The following is a 17013-nucleotide window of genomic DNA, read 5'->3' as shown; positions in this document are numbered from 1 at the left end:
TGGTCTTCTGGAAACTTTACAAATTAATTACTTATAATTCGAAAATGTTTTTAATATCTAAGGAAACACAATTATTTTGTTAGATCCAATCAAACGTTCCACTTTATTTTTGTTTGTCACGTTTAATGTTTGCGACCGTTTATTGAAAAACTTTTTGGTCTATATATTTTTATTTTCTTTTATTTCTTTTATTTTTTTTTTAATACAAATATATGCGCACAAATGTATGAAACAAATTATAGGGTTCATATTAATTTTTATTTTCTTCACTTTCCATAAATTACGATTATTATTAGTTTATACGTTTATTATTTCTTATGTAATTAATGATGATTATTATTATAATAACTATTATTACTACCACTATTACTAGTACTACAATTTCTATTAGTACCACACCACCACCGCTATTACTACTGCTAATTATTCACTTTGTCATCCTTTTAAAAGTAACTTTAATTATATCTTCATTTCTTAATTTTATTCGTAATATCGGGTATTAGTTAGAAGTTGATGCCTTTGATTAACTAAAAAGGGTGCGTTAGGTTTCGAAAGATTATATAGAGAATATATTATTATACAAAAAGAAAAAAAGAAAATAAACGGGAAATAATATAAATAATTAAAAAAAAAAAAAGAAGAAAACAATATAAAATCGTAATAAAAGTACGAACGTATTATATATATTAGATTTAATGTTCTTATATTTGTTAACTCGATACGAAAACGAAGAACAATGACGTAATAGTAAGATACCTTCGTTTTCCTTTCGAGTAATAATCAATTATTAACGAATTTTAACAAATTTACGATCACACATTATGGCATAGTGAGATATAGTAGGTGACGTCCGTCGAAAAAAAAAAGAGAGAAGATTTCGACACGGGTATGTTGTTTTTTTATCTTAAAAAATGAAAAGAAAGAACGCACAAAAACGCAAGTAGGATAATAAAAAAGAAACATTAGAACGATAAGATATCTTTTTAGGCGACAAAATTTAAATATAATGAAAAAAGAGAACGAGATATAACTTATAGGAAGCACGAATTCTCGATTATTATTAATAATAATAATAATAATAACATAAACGATAACAACGGTACTTTTTACTCTTATAAATGGTTACGTAAAAAACAAAAAAAAAAAAAAAAAAAAAACAAAAAAAAATATGGAAGAAACACCAACTTACCAGATATATAATTAAAGAAGAATTTAATGTTTGCGAATGAAAGTTGGTATAGCAAAGGAGAGGAGAAATTTATTATATTATATATTATATTTGAAAAATATATTATTATTTTATGTTATATTATATCATATTGTACGTCCCCGCCCATCCTTTCACGGAGGTTCGGGCGCATCTTTATACAAACAATAAAAAAAAAAAAACCTTCTAACGTATACAAACACATACATACATCGTTATACCACTGTAACAATAAAAAAAAAGTATGTTGCACGTTCGCACACTATTGCCAGTCGAACGTTTGCTCTTTGATTTATGTACGTATGTACCTATACCTTGGTGCCTGGTGGCGATAAGAGCGATTACGATTTTTATTATTATTATTAATTATTATTATTATTATTATTATTATTATTATTATTATTATATTATTTTTGTTTTTATCTAGTTGTAGTTTCTTTGTAACTTTTTGTGATATACATTGCAATAGTCTATCCGACCGTTTCTCTTTCTTGCAACAAACACTTTCCTTGGTCAGCAAAATAATTTTGAAATTAGTACGAATGAGAAAGAAAGAAAGAGAGAATGAGAGAGCGAGAGAAAGAGACAGAGAGAGAAAGAGAGAGAGAGAAAGATAGTGCATGATGAAAAGAGTGAGAGAGAAAACAAAGAAAGAGAGAACAAAATAATTTGCGCGCTTTGATTTTAATACCAATGATAAACAAAAAAATGTTATAAATTTTAATAAAGGGAAAAGGAGAATAAAATTTCCGAAACTTTTTCTACAGGTTGGGGGAAAAGAAAGGAAAATTGAAAAATTACGTCATTCGAAAAAGGATTTGGAAATTGGTGGCAATTATCAAATAGTATTTTTTTCCTTTTTTCTTATTCGTACAGATCAACTGCCAAATTTACCGAGCGACATCACCTTCGAGATCTGCACCTCCTCGTCGTCCTCCTCGTCACCACCGCCAGTTGCACCAGCCCCAATGACGACTACCACGACGACGATGACGATGACGACGACGAGGTCAGAAGATGAAAATGTTTCCGAGTCGACGAAGGGTGCATACATCAAGGCTGAAAGAGCAGTCAGTGGGGTTCATTTTCTCGACGATCGCGAAGAAGAAAGAGGGGAATTGCTGTTACCGAAATCAGAATCGGTAGACAGCGAACCGGAAGTTAGAAAGCAGGTTGGTTCATTTGCCATATTGTATATTTTTCGTACCTATTCTCTCTTAGCTAATTTTTAGACAAATTTTATACATTTATGAGAGGAGGAAGATGAGGGAAGGGGGGAGGGAGGGTTGAAGGAACACTATTGGTATTATTGCAAGACGAATTATTGGATTAAAAGAAAGATAGAAAATGATTAAAATGAAAATGAATGAATGTGTTTGTGTGCGTTTGAATGAAATATCGTATGTGAGAGTTAAGAACAAAAGGATGAGAGAAAGACAGAGAGAAAGAGTGAAAAAACCAAATAAACGTTATTTTACAAGCTGCTGGAATACCTCATTCAAAACGACGGTTCCGTAGTCTGCAAGTGGTGCGGCGAGGTGCTACCGTCTCGAACCCGTTGGTACAGGCATAAGTACAAGCTACACGTCTCCACCCAGGTCACTCAGCCAGCACCGCTGTTTAAGTGCCACAGCTGTAATGCCTACTTCAAATCGCGGAAGGGTTACATTGGTCATCTGAGCGCGAGACATTCCGACAACGAGAACGATGAAAACAGAGAGGAATCGAGTAACAAGAAAACCAAGAAAACGACAGAAGTAAGTTTTATCATTGAATTTGGTCGACTTTTAAACAATTTTTGAAAGTCGACCAAAGTCGAACAAAAATTTATTTTTGTCATTAATTTTCAAATACAAACGATTGTCTAACGGAAAATAAATCATGAATTTTTCTAATTTTTCGTCCATTTAGTCTACTATTATAATTACCAACGCGTATTATTTATTTCTCAATAAAATGGAATATTGATAAAATATTATTTCATGCTATCTTCAACAGATCGGTAAAGGTCCTGATTGGGAACAGCAAAGAGAGAAGGAAGAAAAACTGGTGGCCGACATAATAGATCGAGTAAAACGAGAATGCGAGGCTCAAGGTGAAACAGTGACGAGGAGAGGCTATTCAAGACGATCTACGGTCATGAACAGCTAAGGCCAACCCCTTTCGTCCACTGATAATCTTCTTCCTGTGATTCGGTTTGAAAGACCTCATGTTGTATAAAGAATATCGAGGCATCCTATTTGATCGAGCTCGTTCAGCTCATCTCGATAGATAGACACAAATATATACAAATACTTATACATATACACATTAAACACAAGAGACACACACGTACCAAAGATATTCGATTAGTTAGAGAAACTCGTTAACTCTGATAAGATCGAATAAGATTATTATTTTTCGTCGATTTTTCTCGGTATCCTCGAAAGATAAAAAAGAGGATTCTCTCGTTTACCATTCGCATTCTCGTATTGTCATTTTAGCAATCAACGAGAAACTATTTTCTCTGTAAATAGGAAAGAGACGTTGGGCGAGATGTTTTAAAATAATGGAGTATTCGGGCGCCTGATTCGATACGATTCACAATGCGCTTCGTCGAAAAGGAAAAGGAAACGGGAAAAATAATTAGTAACGAAAAAAGAACAAATATAAAAATGATAAAGAGAAAGAGAGAAACACTTAGTGCCAAATATGTATCTTCCTGGACGTAGGACGTCTCATTTCGCAAACTGTTCTTATAATTACGATTATTATTATAATAATTATAATTAATTTTAGTTATTATCGTTAAACAAATAGCCTATGGGCTGGCCACAAAGAGAAAACATATATATAACGACGATCGTGATGCGTCGTAAATACGTATGTTTGTTTTTCTTTTTCACTATGTCTCGATCGATACGTATCCTAGTTAACAAAAAAATCCGTATGAAACGATGTAAATAGGATGTTAATAGTCGGAAATTTAAAACAAACAACAAAATGATTATGATGATGTCTCTTTTCCTAATACGGAGACTACTACGGTCATTTCATCGTGCGACTATCTACGTATTTTAAACAAACAAAAAAAATCGATAAATACGACCGACTCGTATGTATGTATATGTAAAATACACGTATGTGTATATACGAGAGATACGCGACGCTACCTGAAAAATTAACAAGAACAAAAACCGTTTAATCTTAATTATATTTGCTCAATTAGGACGAAAACGCGATACGTAAATATATATATAAACATACATACATATGCATATATATATTTATGTATCAAGGCCGATCGTTCCTCTCGCTCCGTCTGCACATTTTTTCCTCGCACTATAATTACGACATGATATCTCTCTTTGTGTAATTATAATTATATAATGAAACCGTATCCGCACGTCATATTCGAGTATGCTATAATATAAATAATAATAATAATACCGTAAAGTTTCATGATCGAGTACAAAGTACGGTAAATTTTCTCTTTGCACGAGAGCATTTATGGATCTCAGTCACACGTTAAATAAGACAATTATTTAATCCATTACCAGGATTGTCAGTTCGTAGTAATATTCGTATTTAAATCGGGGTAAAAGAATTGTTGATAATTATTCTTTTTCTTATTTCTTTAAATATTTTCTTTTCGTGCTAATCAAGGCCTAAAAAGCGCGTCGAACAATAACCAAATACGTCAAAACCAAATACAATCTACGAACTAACTTAATTATCGTTATTTACTAATTAATTAATTTATTAATTACTTACTTCCTTCTTACTTATTTATTTACTTACTTACTTACTTACTTACTTACTTACTTACTTACTGACAGCCTGGATGGAACGATCGGATCTCGCGAATAGTTTCGCTAGAAGGATTGATAGGTAGATAGTTAGATATATAACCGTGGATACGCAAATGTATGAATAAAAGTGAAGGAAAGTAAAGATAGAAGAATAGAAGAGGAAGAAGAAGAAGAAGAAAAAAAGTAGAACACGCGATATAAATTATTTAAATAATACGTACACGTAAAATGACAGATTTTAAAAGCGTGTTTCAATGATGTTGAAAAAGAAGAGGAAGAAAAAGAAAAGAGAGAAAGCTAAAATTTTTCCTATACATTTCCGGGAAAGTCTGTCCATTTTTTGAACGTTCTCGAAAGTATTTTAATGTTTACTTCTAATACTACTATTACTACTACTACTACTATTACTACTACTACTACTACTATTACTACTACTACTACTACTACTACTACTACTACTACTACTATTACTAATTATTATTAATACTACCGTGCGCGTTTATTCGATGCAACGAGAGATGATAAATTGAGTTTTAAAAAAAGATGTATACAATTTTTCGAATTCTTCCGTGCGCATAAATGCGTTCGAATTAGATGGTAAGTTTGGTGCTAATATGTCGAACGCGGTAGTAACTTCTTTCCGTTACACATCCCAACGTAATATGTATTTTTTCTATATCGATTCATCGGCTGCAAATATTTTCAAATAGAGACAGAGTCCAGAGACAAAGAGAACAAAAAAGAAAAGAACAACCAAAAAGGCTACGATTCCTACGAAATTGAATTTCATGCGCGAACGTATGCGTATCAGTAGCGTCTCACGCGTAAAAGCCGAGGATGTGTAACCACATCGTTCTACCCTTCTTCCTAACCATTGATAATAAGACACACGGTCATCTTTCGTCCTCCTCCCTCGTTAATTTTATACACATCCGAATTAATGAACTTAATGACGGTCGTTTCACTCGTATTAAAATCATATCAAAGACGCGAACATTGAAATCTTCTTTGTTCGAAAACGAACAAAATACTATAGTCTAAGAGCGAGTGGCCAACAGACTGCATGTAATTTACCAAATTCCTAATTTCATACAGTCAATTTCTCATACCTACTATACATTAGAGGAAGACTAATTAAGCTCAGCAGCGGTCCATATGGTGTTACTCAGGTAGCACAGGTACAAAATTTAGACCAACTTCAAAAGCATTTTAGCAAGGGTGCCATTTGGATATTTTATTATTTACTATTATTATTGTTAAAAAAAAATAATGGCAAACAATTATGACGGTTTTCTTGAAAGTGCCCAAAAATATCAAATTTCAAATGTATTTTAACAAATCTGAAATTTTAATATGTTATTTATTATAGTATTAGGAACCTACATTTTATACGGCAGACATTTTCTTTGGTAATAACATCCCGGCCGACAGTGAAACCTTACCTACAGCCCGAGCATACGTATGTATATGAGTACTATATAGAGACTAAAGAGATTTTTTTTATTTCTCTATTCTCAATGATACAGTATTATTGTATCAGTATTATAGATAAGGTTTCGCTGTCTGCTGGGATGTTATTACCGAAGAAATATCTGTCATATAAAATGTAGGCTCCTAATACTATAATAAATAACATTAAAATTTCAGATTTGTTGAAATACATTTGAAATTTGATATTTTTGGGCACTTTCAAGAAAACCGTCATAATTGTTTGCCATTATTTTTTTTTAACAATAATAATAGTAAATAATAAAATATCCAAATGGCACCCTTGCTAAAATGCTTTTGAAGTTGGTCTAAATTTTGTACCTGTGCTACCTGAGTAACACCATATGGACCGCTGCTGAGCTTAATTAGTCTTCCTCTAATGTATAGTAGGTATGAGAAATTGACTGTATGAAATTTGGAATTTGGTAAATTATATGCAGTCTGCTGGCCACTCGCTCTTACAATTAGACTACTATCTCGAGAGAACGAAAGAAAAAAGGGAAAGAAAGAGAGAGAGAGAGAGAGAGAGAGAGAGTGAGAAAAGTAAAGCGGGACAATTCAAACAAAAACGAAGAAGAATACGCGCTGGTCGCGTCGTTAATTAAGATTAAAGTTAAAAAAAAAGAAAGAAAGAAGGCAAGCGAACAAAATCTTCGTACGATCTTGACATCGTCCCTCTTTATCGCATACAAGCTCGTAATAATAAAAAAAAAAAAACAAAAAATAAATAAATAAAAATAAATGCTCTTCCGATAAAAAGGCAAACTTTGCCAACCCGCCCCCGCCCAACCACCTCACCACCCTTCGTGCCAATAGATTCAATTTGAGTTTTCCGAAAAGAATCGCGCTCTTTTCCCTCCGTACAAAATGGATTCTCAATATATCGTCCACAAGAGAAGCGTAAATACGATTCTTCCTCAGGAAGACGTTCCTCCGTTTGATAAATCGTCTTCCGAATAATTAAATTATTCTGTAAATATACGCGAAAGAAAGAGAGAAAAATGCCATGAGTGTAATTCATTGCACCCGGATAAAATATTTTATCGAATCGTCTTCCTTCGAATAATCATCATTCTCTAGTGTCCAACCAGAAAAACCCATCCAACCCACCCCCATTATCAACGCTTCCTCGCTCTTCGTTCGTATGAAATTATATAGAAACGATGAAAATAGTTTATACAAATTTCGCGCTCTAACTTATTTCATTCGTCGACCGATACGACAAAAGAAGAAAAAAATCGTCCGTTTATAGATCATTCCAAAAAGGAATTCTCTTAAGGGAGGAAGAGGAAAAACTGACTCGCACGACGTATTTCAATCTTCCGTAAATGAATTTTAAGTGTTATTAATAATAAGAATGTAAGGCTGATCCTCTCCTAAACGGAGTATCGACGATTTGAGATGAGAGTATTTCGAGGAGATAAATTATTTATTTGTTTACGATAAAACGAGAAAGAAAGAGAAAGAGGGAGAGAATGAGTGTGAGAAAGTGAGAAAGTGAGAGAGAGAGAGAGAGAGAGAGAGAAAGTGAAATAAAAAAAATAAGTTAAAACTTGTTCTTCAATTTTGAATGGATTTTTCCACCGAACTTGGAGGATTATCGGTGCAAAATCCATAGATGACCATGAAAGGTCATCCAAGCGCACGAGCTTCGTCAGCGAGTATCCAAGTATTTGTTGAAAATACACGATATATCTGTGAGAATATATCAACAAAATAATAAATGATATTATAAAAGAAGATTCAGGATATTTGTAATAAACTTTGAGGAATGATAGGTCTCACAGAAAAAAAATCATTTTTTGTCAAAGCAACCCCCATGTTCTCTGACTCTTCTTTTACGTGCTGTACAATCAAAAAGTTTTTAGGTAGCAATTATTATTATTATTAAATGAATTTATTTACATGGTAACATTAGGAATTCATTGACGTTTATGATTGCATTTTAAATTTTAAATAGAATCGTAATAAAAATCATTTAATTGTAATAAATGCATCATATCTAAGGTAATCATGGTCGCATAGCATTTGAACAAAGTTTTAAAAAATATATGTTGCTTAACAAAAATGTTCCTTTTTGTAAGACTTATCGTTCATTTTAGAGTTTATTATTGAAATTCTGAATCGTTCTTTAAAACGATATACCACAGATAAATCAGCAAATGTATTTTTTCTCTCTTGAATATTCCCTGTACGATGTGATATAATATTGCGACAGACAAACGTAATAATTATTATCAATTGCGCTAATCATTAGCGGTAACTCAAAAACGTTACGACTAACGACTGCGAACGTATTGTGCATTATGTGTCGGGAAAGAAATAAAATCAAAATGAACTGATCGATTTTACTTAATATAATCAATTCTATATCAGACACCAATCCTAAAATATTCCCGTTTTACAAACATAATCATCACAATCGTTGATCCTGTTCTAATAACAAAAAAAAAATACAAGTAAATAAAAGCATAGGTATCTATACTTTTTTAAATTTGGGATAAACTTGTTTCATTGATAAGTCATAAAATTAACAATTAAAAAAAAAATAGAAAAAATCGATTCTTTGTTCGAGAATCTTTCTTTGTACGCCGCGCCCTCTAAATTTACGTAAACTCTAAAAGAGAATGATATTGAATTCGGCGGTATTGTGTTTAAAATGGATTGTAGTAGCGTTCTTGTTCACGTGACAATGATGTCATAATTAAAGGAAATTTTATTCAAAAGCTAACGTCGATACTTGTCTTCTAATTTAATTGAAATTCGAATCGACGAAACCTTGAAAGGGTTGCATTCAGGGTGAATACCCAAAAGGATATCGAATAACACAGGTAGTTGTATATTCTACCAAAAGAGGGACTGCGCGTAGCAGGAGGAAGAAAAGAAGAATTAATAGTATCCCCTCTATAGCGATTGCGTCAAATTGGTTCTGTTTACGAGCGTGAGCAGTGTAGCCTCCTAGTGCGGTATCGTTGAGAATTATTCGAAAGCAAATTACGTCAAAGATTGGACTGATCGATCTTTAGAAACCTCCAAATTTCTTCCAGTTTTATCGGAGACATTTTTCAATCCGGTTTTATCGTAATGCAACCTTGAATTATCGTGTAGAACTTTGCGTGAAGTGGACGAGGAGTATAAAAATAAAAGAAACATTTAAAAAATAGACGACTTAGGCGTCGTTTAAATTGTTTCGCTATGGTGTTCACGTTTCCCTTTTTCCTCGGGCCAATTTGTATTGTCCTATTGATGGGCGTGATCGACGTATCGTCTTTGCACACGAAGGATCCTCTCGCTCATCATGGTAGATGTGAACCGATCACAATTAATCTTTGCATGAATATACCTTACAATGAGACCATTATGCCGAATTTGATGAACCATCAGAAACAAGAAGAGGCTGGTTACGAGGTCCATCAATTCGCCCCCCTCGTCAAAGTCAAATGTAGTCCCGATCTACGTTTCTTTCTCTGCTCCGTTTATGCACCAGTTTGCACCATCATCGAGAAGGCGATACCACCGTGTAGATCTCTTTGCGAAAGTGCTCGCGCCGGTTGTGAAGATTTGATGAACAGTTTTGGTTTCAACTGGCCAGATAACCTTGATTGTTCGAAATTACCAGAAAATGGAAAAGAACTTTGTGTTGGTACTAATGAAACAGCACCGGTTGAACCATCAGCACCTGCATATTCTCCACCTCGTATGCCAGTCGCTGAGTTTCAGCCACCTTGGAACAGTGCTGGAACGACTTCTTACAATGGTAATGGATTTGCTCTTGGTGCCAGAGATTTTGGCTTTGTTTGTCCTTTGCAATTTAAGGTCCCACATGATTTGGGTTATTCTCTCAAAGTTGGGAATAAAATAGAACCCAACTGCGGTGCACCTTGTGACGGTATGTTCTTCACTGAAAGAGAACGTAATTTCTCCAGAATTTGGGTTGGTACTTGGGCATCTCTCTGCGCAGCATCCTGTTTTTTTACATTCTTGACATTTCTTATCGACACTGACAGATTTAGGTAGATATATTAGTTAATTATTAAACTACTTATTACTTATAGTAGAACATTTATTACATTCTTTTTAATTAATAAAATAGAGTCAATCTAACTGCTTTTTAATTTCAGGTATCCTGAGAGACCTATTATTTTTTTATCGGTATGCTATCTCATGGTAGCATTGACATATGTGATAGGTTGGGCAGCTGGTAATTCTATTGCATGTAGAGAGCCTTTTCCTCCACCTCTTGACATGCGTATTCAGATGGTATCTACAATAACGCAAGGAACTAAGCACGAATTGTGTACCGTGCTTTTTATGGTGCTTTATTTTTTTGGCATGGCATCTAGTATATGGTGGGTTATACTCACATTGACGTGGTTCCTAGCAGCTGGTTTAAAATGGGGACATGAAGCTATAGAAGCTCATTCACAATATTTTCATTTAGCTGCTTGGGCAGCACCGGCAATAAAAACTGTAACTGTTCTTGCAATGGGTAAAGTAGAAGGTACAGATGCATTTTTTAAATATCAACATATGATGACTTCTTTTGTTTACGAATATGTAAAAGTATTTTTATCATTTTTTAGGTGATATATTATCCGGCGTTTGTTACGTGGGTTTGTGGAACGTCGATGCATTAAGAGGATTTGTTCTAGCTCCTCTTTGTGTTTATTTAGTTCTTGGAACTGCCTTCCTTTTCGCCGGATTTGTTTCTCTCTTTCGCATACGCACCGTTATGAAACACGATGGTACAAAGACAGACAAGTTAGAAAAGTTAATGATCCGCATCGGTATTTTTTCCGTATTATATACCGTTCCAGCACTCATAGTGATTGCTTGTCTTTTCTACGAACAAGCGTATTTCGATCAATGGATGTTGACTTGGAACATGGAAATGTGTTCGCGACCTGGCTTACAGTCGCTTTACTCGATGCCTTGTCCTATCGGAGAGCGTACTCGTGACCTCGGTCGACGACCAGAATTCGAAGTATTTATGATTAAATATTTGATGGCAATGATAGTTGGTATTACTAGTAGCTTCTGGGTATGGTCTAGTAAAACGCTCAGTAGTTGGAGACAATTCTTTAATCATCTGCAAGGTCGTCGTACAGAAGCATACGTGTGAAATTAATTAATCGTGTTTAAGATATTATAAAGAAAAAAAGAAGAATGACTTTTGTCAATGTTATTTGCTATCATTGACAAATTATAATACTTAGAGCAGAAGGATAGAGAAGAACAGAAGTAAAAATATTCGGTGACAGTTAACTCGAATGATCTCGATTATTTTCGTTTAGAATAAAAATTTATTTTCATTGATGAATAATGTATAAAATATGCTTATTGCATTGATTACTTCCAAAGAGAAAAAAAAAAGAAGTCAAAGCACGCTTGAAAATTTGTCGATGTGTTAAGACTGTCACCCTTTGTAGAATTTTAAAGACATTTTTAGAATTTGTAATGTGCCAAACGAGTGTTATATTTTTATAAACGATGCACGTCCTCTGAATGTCCATAAGCCTTTTTATCTATTTTAACAGCAATTTGCATGACACGTGTGTGTAAGATATAATGACTGATAGTTTATCAATTTGAAAGTATTATTACACGATGTCTGCTTTAAACTCTTTTTAGATATTATATTAAGAAAATTTTTAGTAGAGGCAGTTTTTATACTGTTCAACTTTGTAATTAAAATGTATACAAAATTTTTATTTAATCTCTTCAGAATAGATTTTCTATTCTAACTAGAACTATGAATATTTATGAAAATAATATTTCAAATACTATTTTAAATAATAGATTTTTTCTATTGATATATTAAAATATTTCAACTAAGAAATGAAATTTCAGTTAATAATATATTTTACTTTTCATAATCTATGGATGATGTAAAATAAAATATTATTATTATTTAGGATTTAAAATAGTATTTTATCTAGCTCTGATTTTAATAACGAAGATGATATTTTTATTTTCTTATTTTACTTATGATAAATAAAGAAAATGAAATATTATTTATCTTATGATAATCTAGATTTATGTTCTGATTAGAAAAATTATAAAAAATTAAATATTTTTCTATAAAATTCAAACTAACATGTGACAGAAATTTTGAAGAGATTAAACTGAGCTAAGGAATTATTTAAACCATTTTCATCCGTAAACAATATTTCGCGAACCCAAACATTCAACAACTGTGAGTTAAAAATCTCAGATTTTTAACGAACTTTGCGTATTTAGCGTTACACTGAAAATGGGTCAACATAAATCATTTATTGGATCTGTTTCATTTTAATTAAGAAAGAACTGACAAGTATGTAATACGCTTAATGAAGGAGCGTGTTTCTTCGAATTCTTTAAGAAACTGCTTAGGAATAATAATACTCAGAAAAAGACTTCCAGGACTATTCGATTTTGTTTAGATTATATTCTTTTTTTTTAATTTTTTTAATACACACATATATATATATATGTATATATAATACATACATAAATATATAATACATATATATATATATATATATATATATATATACGGAGATGGCAATCTTAATAATCAGGTACGAATAATATCGTGATCAAAAATAATCCTATGCGTGGCTCGAATTAAGATGTTTACTTATAGAATTAATTGTATATAGTTAAAGCTCCTTTATTTTAAATCATGTATATGTATCGTAGTATATATAATTTTTAAGAGTTGTGTACATATATATGTATACACATACAAACTAGGCACACGCCAAATTTCTTGGCACTCTTTAATGTTTCCTATATACTAAATCAAATAGCGGTGATAAGATAAAAAAAAATACCGCACAAATTTATAAAGTATAGTTATTTTTTCCATGAAAAATTATTGATGCATTGATTTTTTATTATTTTCTCTTTTTTTTCTACGGTATATTTTATTGAAAAGAATTTGTTAGAAAAAGTATTTATTAATCAAATGTTTTACAAGTATCATTTTGTTATGTACCAAAGAGTATATAAAAAAATATACTTCGTAAAATGAATTTTACTTGATATCAAAATAATTCTTGATAATCAAGTTCAATTACAATGTTCCAAGACTATTAACAATTCGTCCATTAAAAACTGCCGAACTTTTACTTATGTACGTTACGCAAGTTTTATTCTCATGCTAATAATATGTATGAATTGTAATAGAGAAAGAGAGAGAGAGAATCACATGTTTGCTTGCTAATAGAATATTAAGTAAATTGTACGTAAAATACGCGTAACGTGCAGGATTATTACACTGCTAAATAAGTATATTATAGTATATTGAATATAGTAATGAACGAGATGAATGTATGCAAGCAATTATATATATTTAATATAAAATCAATTTTTATACGGATACAAATTTATAATATCCATTTATTGAGAGTATGTGCGATATTTATTCGCAGAGGTACAAAAACTTATTTCGTTCCTATTCGAACGAAAACCACGTGTTGCATGCATGTTGTACAATACTCATGGAAGTTTTAATTTTATATGTCAAAAAACTTAATAAAGCCGTCGATACTTATGTATAAACATCGTAGAGAACTATTATTATTTCTTTTTTTCTTTATATTGTTTATTTAAGTTTATAAGCGATAGTTTATCCTATTTTTTTTGGCTTTGGTGTTTTTAAAATACCCTTTTTTCGTAAGTATAAAACGAGCCATGGAGTTACACCGCAAGTAATTGATAATCGTACTGGCGCAAACAATTTGTGAATAGCATATGCCAATACAAATCCGGACGAATTATTCATAACTTGTATTATTTTTTCGTTCTTGGTATTAATGAATGTTTCCATATAAGGCTCTAGATTTATTCCACTAAAAACAAAGGTAACAGTTAATATTTACAACGTTTAATATTTTTTAAACGATCAGACAACACATTTTGTATATTAAAAATGCGATATCTAATGAGTATTCATTATGTATGTGTTGTATACATTAATTAATTATTTGACAAACCTAACAACAGCGGTGTAAAAGAATCCAAGTGACGCTAACGAAATGGCTATGTGAAATACTATAACAACTTTCCCATAATCCCTTACAATAATTTTTAATCTTTCTTTTCTACTCTGTATTATTTTCTTTTCAATTTCATCCTTCGAATTCGTAGTATTCGTTGTTGTCGATGAATTCGTCGAGTATCTCATACGATTTATATAAATTGGATATAATAATTTATTACCAAGCATACTCATCAAAATGGCTTCGTTCGTGATACCTGAATAATAAATTTTAACATTGATACTATTTGTCTAGTTTAACATGAGATTACAACAATTTTTACAAAACAACGATTGCATTAGAAGTTAATGTGCATACAACTTGCAATCCTTTGCACTGTACGAATAGATTTCTTTTTATATTAAAAGGAAGTTAAAACAAATTGTGCTATTTTTAAAATAATATCTTTTTTTGATCTTTCAAGTTGTAAAATTAAAACCTATATAAGTAAAAAAAATTAAATAGCTAATCAATCATCGAATAGATACATGATAAATTATGAATTCCAAATAAATTTAGTTTAAATATAAGGTATATCTTTATCACATATCAAATAATGCATTGAATATATGTAGACTTCTGTTTGCAATTTCGCTAACCATTTTTAACTCGATTAGAAGATAAAATATTAGTGCTGGATAACTTGTAATTTGATTTTTGCATATCTTCGGCAATGTATTTGCTATCCTTAGCCCATTGCCCACCTGGCATATTGAAATGAGTCGATTTACCAGTTGAACAGAAAGGTTTAGGGACATTACTTTGCATGCTACCATTTAAACTGACTGTGCCTGTACAATCGTACGAATCAACGTGCATGTCTTCACGGACGAAGGAAAAGTTTCTTTGTTCATTGAACGTTTCATTCTTGTTGCTAAAAGATGAGAACGTTAATGAATTGTTTGCGGTGACTTTGTTAGCACCATAAATCAAAATAGGACTTGCAATGTCCCTTGCTCGTTCCGGAGTGAATCGGCCAGTCTCGTTGGCAAATATTTCCGAAACGTTATTTGGAAGTGGTATGGTTGGTGCATCAGGATAACGACGTATACTAGTTACGTGTAAAATCTTCATTTGGTTTCTTGATGGTACCATTTCACGTTTCCATTGAAATATTGTATTGATCGGATAACTTGCTATACCAACTGTACACATATATTCGAAATAATTGTTATATAATGATAAAGAGAGTAATTACGTACAAGCTGTACCTAGTAACCGAGCCAGTTTCTTTTACAGATAGAAATTGTTGAGAAAAATGTAATGGTGTACATCAAGTTGCGCGAGTTTTTACAGGAGAGCATCAATGCAGTTGCTATAAATTTTCTCTTGTCCGCAAAAGGAACGCGTTACAATCCGGCACATTTACTAAGTACACTTTGTATATATGTATAGAATGTTTAAATCAATATTATATGACAACGTACTTGGTTGCAAGTTGCGATTAAACACTGTTAACAAGTCAGGACAACGAATTATTCGTGATAACGCCATCGTGATAAAAATGACAATGATCTTTTACAGATTTAGATTTCTATTTCTTCTTCTTACTTATTCTTCTGCCGGTCATCTATATTAAACATGGCAAATAATTATTCGTGCAAAAGATAAATTAATAGACAGGTTTTGTAAATTGCATTCTCACGTGTCATGTGATCTACAAGTTTATAGGATAAAACAATTGACATGAGAAGAAAGCGACTTGAAAAGAAAAAAAATTAATTAGAAACGAAATAATTATATCATTACACTGAACTTATATATAACTACGTAGAAATTATTATTAGATAATTTCTGAAATCAAAATAAATTAATAATAAATGATACAAATAATTGATTTTTACATTTTTATCTGTGTTACATTCACATATACTGTACTAATATGTCCATATTATTCTCGTGATGTAACAACACTGCGGTAAAATAAAATAATTTGTATAAAGAGAAGTAACATTCGTACGACGATTGTTTTTTTTAATTCGACAAATATCTTTTGAATTTTAAACAATAAATCATTGTTTAATTATTACTACTTGTTATAGAATATAAAAAACGAAAAAATAACATACTAAGAGTATTTGATATATAAAACGGATATTTACATCGGAGTTTCACGCTCTCTTGTGTTATCTTAAAGAAATTATTCGTCGATCATGTAGGATTCTTACATGTTTATTAAATATTTTGAAATTAAGAGAATTTTATCTCCTAAAAGAAGATTAGGAGGACATTATTCTAATTGATTTATATTTCAAATTTCAATTTCTAACATTTTAACTGTTATCAATTATTTAAAGATAAAAAAACGTTCGAGATGAACGTTCAGGGCCGTATTTCTAAAGTTCTCTCACATTCTCTTTTATTAAGAATAATTTCCGAATAAAATAATTGTAAACGAGTTTAAATGTCAATTCGTATGACAAGTTATATACATTTATTACTGGTTTTGAAAAAATATTATATTTGTTCAATATTTTTCTTATATGATAATCGGTCTTTTTAT

The 17013-nt window shown here is 31.6% G+C and overlaps 2 protein-coding genes across 6 annotated transcripts; one reads left to right on the top strand and one right to left on the bottom strand.

The window, feature by feature from the left end:
* Window positions 1–1802: 1802 nt before the first annotated feature.
* LOC122519106 (frizzled-2) lies at window positions 1803–11953 on the top strand. Of its 2 annotated transcripts, none has more exons than XM_043638351.1 (5): window positions 1803–2379; window positions 2726–2964; window positions 3206–10499; window positions 10608–10987; window positions 11070–11953. In XM_043638351.1, the coding sequence occupies exons 3-5, from the start codon at window positions 9682–9684 to the stop codon at window positions 11606–11608; spliced, it is 1737 nt and encodes a 578-aa protein (XP_043494286.1). In that variant the 5' UTR covers window positions 1803–2379; window positions 2726–2964; window positions 3206–9681; the 3' UTR covers window positions 11609–11953. The 2 variants fall into 2 exon arrangements, with proteins under 2 accessions (XP_043494286.1, XP_043494285.1); XM_043638350.1 differs by having other exon boundaries at window positions 2689–2964.
* Window positions 11954–13851: 1898 nt separating this feature from the next.
* On the bottom strand, window positions 13852–16668 carry LOC122519113. 4 transcript variants are annotated; one of them, XM_043638364.1, is made up of 5 exons: window positions 16580–16668; window positions 15938–16080; window positions 15110–15655; window positions 14466–14727; window positions 13852–14321 (listed from the first exon to the last, which is right to left on the bottom strand). In XM_043638364.1, exons 2-5 carry the CDS (start codon window positions 16002–16004, stop codon window positions 14099–14101), a joined length of 1098 nt encoding a protein of 365 aa, XP_043494299.1. In that variant the 5' UTR covers window positions 16005–16080; window positions 16580–16668; the 3' UTR covers window positions 13852–14098. The 4 variants fall into 4 exon arrangements, with proteins under 4 accessions (XP_043494299.1, XP_043494298.1, XP_043494300.1 ...); XM_043638363.1 differs by lacking the exon at window positions 16580–16668 and adding an exon at window positions 16355–16534; XM_043638365.1 differs by lacking the exons at window positions 15938–16080; window positions 16580–16668 and adding an exon at window positions 15722–15912.
* Window positions 16669–17013: the final 345 nt, after the last annotated feature.

The sequence above is a fragment of the Polistes fuscatus genome, unplaced genomic scaffold (assembly GCF_010416935.1).
Source record: "Polistes fuscatus isolate 324 unplaced genomic scaffold, CU_Pfus_HIC Scaffold3, whole genome shotgun sequence".
Classification (NCBI taxonomy): Eukaryota; Metazoa; Arthropoda; class Insecta; order Hymenoptera; family Vespidae; genus Polistes; species Polistes fuscatus.
This window is presented reverse-complemented; position numbering and strand designations above follow the sequence as displayed.